Source organism: Brassica napus, chromosome A3, assembly GCF_020379485.1.
Source record: "Brassica napus cultivar Da-Ae chromosome A3, Da-Ae, whole genome shotgun sequence".
Classification (NCBI taxonomy): Eukaryota; Viridiplantae; Streptophyta; class Magnoliopsida; order Brassicales; family Brassicaceae; genus Brassica; species Brassica napus.
Window position 1 is genome coordinate 32,373,087 of NC_063436.1, and position 10,896 is coordinate 32,383,982.

General features: G+C 43.9%; 1 protein-coding gene across 1 annotated transcript; it reads right to left on the minus strand.

Moving 5' to 3' along the window:
- Window positions 1-2,798: 2,798 nt before the first annotated feature.
- Window positions 2,799-5,983, minus strand: LOC106404132. The gene is made up of 3 exons (XM_048767480.1): window positions 5,962-5,983; window positions 3,459-4,866; window positions 2,799-3,376 (listed from the first exon to the last, which is right to left on the minus strand). Exons 2-3 carry the CDS (start codon window positions 4,864-4,866, stop codon window positions 2,799-2,801), a joined length of 1,986 nt encoding a protein of 661 aa, XP_048623437.1. The 5' UTR covers window positions 5,962-5,983.
- Between the last annotated feature and the right edge of the window lie 4,913 nt (window positions 5,984-10,896).

Below are 10,896 nucleotides of genomic sequence, written 5' to 3' on the forward strand. Positions count from 1 at the left end.
GACCGATGAGCAGGAGTGATTATACCGGACCGGTGCTTTTGGGCTTTTACTACTATCGAGCTTTGGACTTCTATCCATTTTATCGTTTTATCGCTTTTGGGCCTTGGGCTCCTATCTATCGTTTATGTTATCTCGTATTTCGGACTTTCGGTTTATGTCATACTTTATATTTCGAATGTTATCGTTATTGGGCCTTTAAGCCTTGTGATACTATATTGACTTTTATATTTATAAATGGAGATTTCATAAACTATTATTTATCGAATTGTTTTTATTATTTCGAAAGTGACGGGTGTCACAGTTTTGGAGTAAGCAACTGCTCCAATCCGCTCCAGAATAGGATATGGTCCCATATATCTCGGTTTAAGCTTCTTTAGCTTCCGAGTCTTAGATCCTCCCTGAAATGTCCTCATTTTCAGGTATACCAGGTCGCCAACCTGGAACTCCAAATCCTTACGCCGCTTATCTGCATAACTCTTCTGACGGTCATGGGCTTCCTTAAGCCGCATCTTGAGCATCTCAACCTGCTCGACTGTCTCTTGAACCATGGCTGGTTCTATCTCACGTCGCTCTCCCACTTCCGTCCAACAAAGTGGTGTGCGACAAGGCCTACCATATAGAGCCTCATATGGTGCCATCCCAATGCTCGAATGATAGCTGTTGTTGTAGGCAAACTCGGCTAGAGGTAGATACTTCACCCAACTACCTTCCCAATCTAAAACACAAGCTCTGAGCATATCCTCCAAAGTCTGAATTGTCCTCTCTGACTGACCATCTGTCTGCGGGTGATACGCCGTACTCATATGAACCTTTGTTCCAAGTGCCTTCTGGAAGGCCCTCCAAAACTCAGACGTGAACTTTGTATCCCGATCCGATACAATGCTGACAGGAACTCCATGCAATCTCACAATCTTGCTGATGTAAGTCTGTGCTAGCTGATCAGCTCTGTCTGTCTTCTTAACCGCTAGAAAATGGGCTGACTTCGTAAGTCTATCCACGATTACCCATATGGCATTCTTTCCTCCTGATGTAGTCGGCAAACCCGTCACAAAATCCATAGTTACCATGTCCCATTTCCACTCCGGTAATGGAAGGTTTTGCAATAACCCGCTAGGAACCTGATGCTCGGCCTTAACCATCTGACACGTCTGACATTGCGATACAAATGAAGCAACATCTCTCTTCATACCAGGCCAATGGTAATATCGCTTCAGATCCCTATACATCTTGGTATTTCCTGGATGAATAGAGAAACTCGAGTGGTGTGCTTGCCGTAAGATCTCCTTTCTTAACAGCTCATCATTGGGCACACAAACCCGGTTTCGGTACATGAACATCCCGCTGGAGGCTGTATGATAACCAATACTCTCCATCTCGATCTGCTTACGCAAAGCCTCATCACCATCCTGAGCTTTGCGTATCCTCCATAGTAAGTCTGCCCGCTCTACAGCCTCAGCGCCAACTGACTCTCCCTCTACAGTAACTGCACATAATCGGAGACTAGCAAGTGTCCCAGTAAGCTCTTGGACCTCTTTGGTTCCCGATACATCGCTTCTACGCCTACTCAAGGCATCCGCCACATTATTAGCCTTTCCCGGATGATATGCGATCTCCAAGTTGTAGTCTGCTAACAACTCCATCCATCTACGCTGCCTCAAATTCAAGTCCGCCTGCGTAAATACGTACTTCAGACTCTGGTGGTCCGTGAAAATCTTCACTTTCTCTCCATACAAGTATGACCTCCAGATCTTTAATGCAAATACAACTGCTGCCAACTCCAAATCATGCGTAGGATAATTGACTTCGTGAGGCCTCAATTGTCGTGATGCATAGGCAATGACCTGACCCTCCTGCATCAGTACACATCCCAATCCGGTGCCTGAAGCATCAGTGTAAACATCATATGGTATCCCTGGCCTCGGGAGTACCAAAACTGGCGCATGGGTCAGCTGCCGCTTCAACTCAGTGAAACTTCCCGAACATTCCTCTGTCCAATCAAACTTGGCATCTTTTCCTGTTAGCCGTGTCATTGGCTTTGCAATGCTAGCAAAGCTGTTGACATACTTTCTGTAGTATCCTGCCAAACCGAGAAAACTGCGGATCTCCGTTGCACTCTTAGGTGTCGGCCACTCTGAAATGGCGGTAATCTTCTCCTGATCTACGGCAACTCCTGCTTCTGAAACCACGTGACCCAAAAATCCAATCTTCCTCTGCCAAAAGCTACACTTACTTAGCTTGGCAAACAACTGATGTTCCCGAAGCTTACCCAACACAATCCGCAAATGCTCAGCATGCTCTTCTTTACTCCGAGAATAAACCAAAATGTCGTCGATGAAAACAATCACAAACTTATCCAATTGCTCTCGAAACACATCATTCATGAGTTTCATGAATGCGGCCGGTGCATTCGTCAACCCAAATGGCATTACCACAAACTCATAATGTCCATAACGGGTACGGAATGCCGTCTTCCGCACATCTCCCTCAGCTATCGCAATCTGGTGGTATCCCGATGCCAAGTCAATCTTAGAGAACCATGAAGCTCCCTGCAACTGGTCCAACAACTCGTCGATACGCGGGAGCGGGTACTTATTCTTGATGGTCACTTTGTTCAAACCTCTGTAATCGATACAAAGTCTGAAACTCCCATCCTTCTTCTTCACAAACAACACTGGTGCTCCCCACGGTGATGTACTCGGCCTGATAAACCCCTTATCAGATAGTTCCTCCAACTGCTTCTTTAACTCTGCCATCTCAGTTGGTGCGAGACGGTATGGAGCTCGTGAAACTGGTGCTGCTCATGGCTCTACTTCTATCGTAAGTACGTCCGCTCTAGCTGGTGGTGGCCCTTTTAAAGCCTCAAAGACATCCTCGTACTCGGCGACCACTGGTATATCATGCAGCTCCTGCTGACCGTCCTCCTTAACCATCGAAATGGTTGCCAAAAATCCCTCTGCTCCACTCTCCAATAATTCTTCTGCACGCAACATGGAGACGATAGGAATTTCCCGGTGTGTCTGAATGCCCTCGCAAATGATCTTTCCTTCTTCTCTAGGGATGTTAACTCTTGCCTTTGGACAATCCAAGACTACTCGATGTCGCGACAACCAATCCATCCCAAGTATAACATCGTAGGAGCTCATCTCCATCTCTGTCAAATCTCCGAGCAACTCGACTCCTCCAAGTAGAACTGGTACATCGTGATGAATGCCAACTGCTCCCAACTTCTCTGTACCGGCAGTCTGAATCTGCTTAGCCTTCGGTTCAAAGACTCCCCGAAAAGACCAAGACTGGACTAAGCGCGGACTCACAAAACTATGAGAAGCTCCCGTGTCGAATAAGGTATAAGCTGACTCTCCTCCAACGGAAACCGATCCTACACGAGATTTTTACTAACTACACATGACAACCACGAACCAAAATATTCAAACACAAACACGTATGGAAAAGTCTCATACCTGCTATCGGCTCAGCTCCCTGAGGATCTCCAACCGCAAACACACGTGGAGCGATGGCTAGACGCTTCGGTGGTGGTGGAAGTGCCGCATTGCCCCTCCTCGGACAATCTCTGATGAAGTGACCTGGCTGACCACAGCCAAAACAGACCTGTGCCGCTGCTGGTGCTGCAATCTGTCTGACTGGTGGCGTATCCAATGGCTTAACCCGACAAAACTTCGCAATGTGTCCAATCTTACCGCAAATAAGACACCTCATACACTGCCCACTGTGACTGCGATGGCAACGAGGACATATCGGTAATCCCGACGGGTCCCCTGCTCTCCTCTGAGACTCTGGAGCTTTTCCAGACTTAACCTGAACTGCTTTGGTAAGTTTCTGCTCCTCCGCCAAGCCTGCCTCCTGCTCGGCAGCTTTCTCCACCAAATCTCCCAATCGGTGGTATGTGACTACGCGACACCTGTTGCGAATCTCCACTCGCATCCCACTCAAAATCTTCCTGATCAAGTCTTCCTCTGAAATGCCCACTCCAGCAAATCTGCGAAGTTGGTTGAACACAACCTCATACTCTCTGATAGACATCTCTCCCTGGCTTACATGCTCGAACTCGCATTTCTTCCTATCCATAGCTTCCTTCGGAAAGTATTTCCTATCAAACTCTCGAATGAAGTCAGCGAAGGTAAGCCTCTCTGGCCCAAAATGACTCAATCGTATTCCTTCCCACCATATAAGAGCATCTCCACGAAGATACTGCATAGTCAATCTGAGCGACAACTCTGGTGGACACTCAATAATCTCCAGCTTCCGCTGCAAGGCTAACTTCCAATCATGTGCAGCTACAGCATCCACTGTCCCGCTAAAATGCTCCATATCCATGTTCCTCATCTGACATGTCAGCCTGTAGAACCTCTCGTCATAAACCGGGTAAACATGAGGTCGCGGTGGTGGTGGCGGTAGATCCTGAACACCATGAGCAAACTGCTGAGCTGGACCCTGCTGCAGTGGAACCTGAGGAAGGGGAACCTGCTGAACGGGATCCTGATGATCATGCTGAGCGGGAATCTGCTGATCCTGCTGAACCTGAACCGGTGGAACTTGCTGAACCCGAATCTGTGGACCCTGCTGCACCTGAACCTGAGGACCCTGCTGAACGGCAGCCATCTGACGAGCAACCTCCTGAGCAGCTACTCGGGCAGCCTCCTGAGTGGCCTGCCTGGCTGTCTCCTGGGCAATCTGCTGAAGTGCCTCCTGAGCGGCCTGCCTAGCGGCATCCTGAACCATCTGTCTCAATGTATCCTGATCAACTGGTGGAGCCGCGGGTGGCGGAACTGCGGGCTGCTCATGCTCATCTACATCGTCTCTAACAACTCTGGCAGTCTGGGCACGTGTGGTTCTTCTCCTTGGCGGCATCTGAAAGGAAAGCGAAATGTTAACTTACGCTCAACTTTTGATACCAACATTTAAGGAGAAGTGATATCGAATGGAAAGGTGCTATTTATTTTCGTTTACAAAATTCCCAAATCCCCAAAAATATTTGAAATCGTCTAAAACCGTCAAAACCGATTAAAACCGAATAAAACAAGGTCTCCAAAAATCGCCATCCCGGGTCGGAGCCGGGACGGAACCCCGCTCTGATACCAAAAATTGTCACACCCGGTTTTCTCAAAAAAATATAATTGCGAAAAATAACAAAATAATAAATACTGAAATAATAATAATCTTCATATCATAATATAAAAGTCAATACGATACCATAAGGCCTAAAAGCCCAACATCGATAACATCCGAAATATAAAATACGACGTAAACCGAAAGTCTGAAATAGGAAATAACATAAACGATAAAAGTCCAAAGGCCCGATAAAGATAAAAGCGGTAAAAGCGATAGAAGCCCAAAAGCCCAATAGCACCGGTCCGATAATCACTCCTGCTCGTCGGTCTCACCTGAAAGGGGGAAAAGTGAGGGGTGAGCGACAGGTGAGTCGCCCAATGAGGTATGGGGGATGCTACCCCGAAGTCCATGGACCCGGACATAACACTCCGAATAAATATAATTTAATTCTAATACATGTCAAACACGGCACCTAAAGTACCCAAGCAACAAGCAATGATCCTAGCGAGGCGCGCACTCGCCGCCCACTAACAGGCCAAAAACATAACACAACTCGAGATAGTGCTCGGACACCGCCCGTGGACGATTTATCGACACTTCCAGGCTACAGCTCAACCGGTCGACTATAGTTGGCCATAACCTCATACAATCCGGCATACAGAAGTCCGTCTCTGTATCCGTCTCCACTCAAAAACAATCCTAGCTAAGCATTTACATTAAGTGAAGCAATCAATGTTGAATCCTCTAACAACCTAGTTCCGGTTTAAGCAAAGAACCTAATAACTAAACAAGCAATGACAGACTCGATTTCAAGCAGACGGAACATATTAGAAATAAGTTATACTTATTCGAAGTCCTAAACCGTGTAAGAGGAGTTCGGGAATAGCCCCTCACCTTAGCAATAGGGAAATGTGGTATCTATGAACTCCAGCTGCTCAAATAGACTCTAAATCTGAAATCAGGGCGAAATTCTAAGTCAGAACGGCTTTCGAATGGTTTAAAACGGGTTTAGTCAAGGTTTACGGAAAAGTCAACACGCTGGTCAAAGGTCAACCCGGTCAACTCTGACCCAAGCCGGTCAACCCTTGACCAGATTGGAATTGATTTAAACCAACCGGTTTAACTCAACCGAAATCGATTCCAATTGGACCATCCGGTTTACCTTAACCATCAATTGATTAATTAATTAATTAATCTATCTAACCGGTTTATCCTAACCGAAATCCAATTGATTTTAACCGGCGGTTTAACCTAACCAACCCTAAATCAAATTAAACCAGTCAAACCACCGGTTGACCGAGTGACCGAGTTGACTCACCGGGTCGACTCGGCCGAGTTGGTGAGTCGCCGGCGAATCACCGGCACTAGTCCCGGCGGCGACGGCGGAGGGTGGCGGCGGCTTACCGGAAAATCAGCGGCGGCGACGGCGGCGAGGCGGCGACGCTGCGGCAGCTTCTCGGCGGCGGACGGACGGCGGCCGGTCACGGCGGCTCCGGCGAACGGCGGTCGGAGACGGCGGCGAGTGGCCGGAATGCGCGGTGGCTCCGGCGGACGACGACGGCGCGTGCGTTTCACGCCCGCTCAGAGGCGAAACTTCGAGAGGCTCTAGCGGCTTCGTCCGGGCTCCGATTGCGGCGTGGTTGGTGTCTACGGCTTCGTCTCGACGAGAGGAACACGATGGTGGTCTTGCATGCACGAGATGATCAATGGTTAGGAAGTTATGGGCGATTTACTAAACGGAAACGAAACTGAAACTTAAGGCATGCGGTTTCCAGCGGTTACCTAGGGTGTTGATCGGGGGTGACGAGCTGAACGTGATCACGGCACACGGTTGCTCCGGCGACGAGCTCCGGCGACTTTCTGACTACAAAATAATCACACTTCCTCTTAGCTCACTCTCTCTCTAGCTCTTTCTTTATGATGAAGTTTATGAGAAAACAAGGTGGAAAGGTGGGTATTTGTAACAAAATACCTTGGGCTTCTGGAAATGGTTTTGGGCTTCGCTGAATGTCAGATGGGCCTGGGTTTGGGTCATGACATTACCTTTCACTATGTCTTGATCAGCTCCACAAAAGCTTTCCTTCTTAAGAAGATCACTGAGTATGAAAGCAGATACTAATCCAGGCAAAACCAACCATTTCTCATTAGCCTGCATGCACAGCACATCCAAACAAACCCAAGTCATAATAATAAGTAAACGAAACGGTGCGTTTTGAGTTTCAAAGTTGCTAAATAAACGTTACCTCAAAAGAACCAAACTTCAAGTCTAGCAACCCCACGGCTCTACCATAAGGATGCTGCTTTGAGAATTCGACAGCTGTCATGAAATCTTGCTCACTTCTTAGCTTTGCCCAATGTTTTGTCTCATACTCCAGCTTCCTTCCATAATAAACTTTCACCATTCTCACACCTAAAATCTCAAACACAGGTCCATCAGCGTTGCTTGTTTGCTTAAGTGACCATTTTGCGTCAAGCAAAGACCAGACACACCCATCATACGTTGCCAGAACAAGAGTGTCACCACTCTCTTTCACACCAATCACTTGTCTTGCATTGTTGTCGTTCCTCATATGGAGACTGATCACTTCTGTTTCTGTCTCATCAACAACTCGTATAGAACTAGAGTCATTCAGAGATGGTCTTGCTTGAACCAAGTTCAGAACTGTCGGGCTACGAGTTGGTGGAGTGAAGGAGACAGCAACTCGTAGAGAGATGGCCTTTCCCCTTTGAACTGGGGTTGTTAACTCCAACCACTTCTCAACCGAGAGTCTAGTAACCGGAGACAGAAACTCAGAAAGTGACAAAGAAGCAGAACCTAATAAGGTTTTAGACTCAGAAGACATTAGTTGGAAACTAAGCTCTCCTGTAGGTCCACACTTGAACATAGCAACTTGCCTTTCACCACAAGCCGTAAGCTTACGCTCAGTTTTAAACAGAGAATCAGGTTGTGTTTTGCTGAACATAACAAAGACATTTCCTTTATGAGTGTCTGGTAAGTTCTTGACCCCAACAATCTCCAAGACAACCTCAGTGACTTCCACCTCTGGAAACTTGATTGCATCCTCTTTCGAAGGTAACTTCTTTCCCAAGAAAACATAAGGAGAAGTTGTGACTGGCTTTGGGGTGTCACCTCGGTTCATAGCACCGGCTTTCCAATACCTTCGACCAAATGTTTCCTCCCACTGAGAAGTAGTTCCAGAGAAACCAGTGTCAAGCTTCTTACCTTTGCTACGGTCAGAGTCTGTATCATCATGCTCCAAGACATTACCAATCATCTTGGTCAAGTCCTTGCAGTAAGAGACAGCGTGGAGCTGGTGTGTGTGCCAGATAAGATCTATGTCGTAAGTCGGAACACAGAAAAGCTTAATGGAATTTTCTCTGTTTCTCTTGATCAAGTAAAGAAACGCTTTGTATCTAGCCACAGCTTCTTGTAGGAAGACTTCATTGTCTACATGAGCTCTTGAAACCTGTAAGAAGAGATACACAAACTATTAGAGAACCTTGCATTGCAAGAAAAGCGACCGTGAGCATATTTTTTTTTACCTGGTAGTAAAATGGACATTGCCTCTTGACAGCTGAAACAAGATCATAAGTGGTGGTGCGTTTCTCAAGAACTGGCTCTGAGATGGCCTTATCCGAGTCAAGGTCATAAGGCTCCATAGGGTACAATCTCTTCCATAGATTCTCAGTTTGTAAATTGCAGCTTCCATTTACGGAAGATAAAACGCCAGAATTGTCAAGGACTCTCCCATAGAGTTCCTCACAATCAGTCTTGTACCTCACCTGAAATGGTTAACAAAAAAAGGTTATATGTAACAACCTTGCTCCCGGAGAGTATATTTAATTTTTTTGGAACTAGTGTTTTAAACTTGGACTAGGTGTCTTCCTGCATCATGTGCAGTAAAATAAATTTAAATATTTATTAACAGATAAATATAAATTATATTTTAAAATAAATTTTATTAATATTACAAATTTTCTTTTTCGTATCAATATTTTAATTAATTAAACATAAAAATTATATTTAAGAATATGCATGTATATATTTGAAATTATAATCTTAGATGGATTTTTATATGTATTTATTTTAATTAAATATAATAAATAAATTTGTAAAAGTTGCATAATTACCAAAAATTAAAATTAAAAAATATTTATAAAATTTGTAGATATATAAGAAAATAATGATTTTACGATTAAATTTTTATAATTTTCTAAAAAAAAATTTATACATTTTTGAAAATTTTAGTAATAAAATTTATAATTTTAAATAGATAATTAAATTATATTCCAAAATTTATAATGCCATATTTGAATATATTTATTTTAATGATATGAGTTATTCCTATATTCCAAAAAAATTTCCAAAAATATAAATTGACATTAAATGTAATATATGAGTTATTACTATATTTTAAGTTTACCAAAAATAAAAATTAACATTAGATGCAATTGTCATGTCATATTAAGCTATAAGACAAGTCATCAATTTCAGTAGCCATGTCATATTTGTGTTTGTGAAATTGATTGTAGAAAAGACATGTGGCAAAATCACTTCGCAAATATAGTCTAGGGGATATTAGAAATTTTGATAAGAATACTCTTATTGTAACACTAGTTAGTCTCAAATTTTATTAATAAAAGTATTTTTTTTTATTTATAATTTTGATGCGTTTTCAAAGATTCCTGTTCAGAATCTCGCTAGGCGTTATGTATGCGGCTGATCCGGGCTTAGCGAGTTGACAGAAAATCGAAAAAAAATTAATCGGGGAGTACGCGGGGATTTTTTATAAGGCTTTATCTCGTGTATTGGTATATATATTACGTTTCGCAAACAAAAACAAAGTGTCATGATAGTGTAGCGGTTTATTTTAATAGAGCATATGTCTAGCAATCTGTGTTCGACTCTCCAAACATGCATTTTTGTGTTTATTTAATGAGGGGTAAAAGAGTAATTAGCTCTTTATCTTCTTCTTTCAACTCATTTTGCTTGCAACCCTAGCCGCCATGATTTTTTTCAACCTAATTCTGTGTTTATTTGGGTGATTTGTCTCGTTTTCACTTAGTTTTCGTGATATTAGCAACAAAACGTAACAGATTTAAGATTCAAGTGTCGATTTTGAAGTAAATTTCACCAAATTTTCCCCGATTTTATGGCCGAGTAAGGTCAAAACGCCACGGTGCATCACCGTTGAGCATTTATACGCCGCGTAATCGGTCACTCCGGAAGAGTTTTTGAACAGGGTTTATAAGTAATGATGTTTTATAGAAATGAGACCAAGAATTGAGATCATCAATATCAAGAGTTACCGGATTAAGCCTGTGGCAATGCCAAATCCATTCACAGTCAAGAGGAGGGACTAATGGTCCTTGGCAGGTCGAAGAAGACTCAGTGTAGTTAGCGAGCAAAGGAAGCCAGTAAGCATTGTATCTGAACAAGAACAAAAATCACCACACTAGTCAAGTTTTGAAACAAGAACCATAATTATTTCGATTCATCATAAGTAGAACCTAGCTGTGTTACCACCTGTAGATGGCTCTTTCAAGTTCAGGGCCGTCGTAGAGCCCCCGGTTCCGGTCAACAGTTCCGAGGAACTGAAGCTGTTGTTTGGATGCAGAAAAGAGGTCAACGCTTATCTCTATCTTCTGGGCTTCGAGCCACTTCAGTTCTTGATCCATTTCCTTGTCCATATCATTCAAACTCTCACCTGCAGAAGAAGCTGATTCGACTCGAGTTTGACAAGAGAAGTCTTCAAAGCCGTTATTTATAGCGGTTTCTTGTCAACCAAGTCACAAGAGACGTCACTGTCCGTTTTATAATTTTGGATT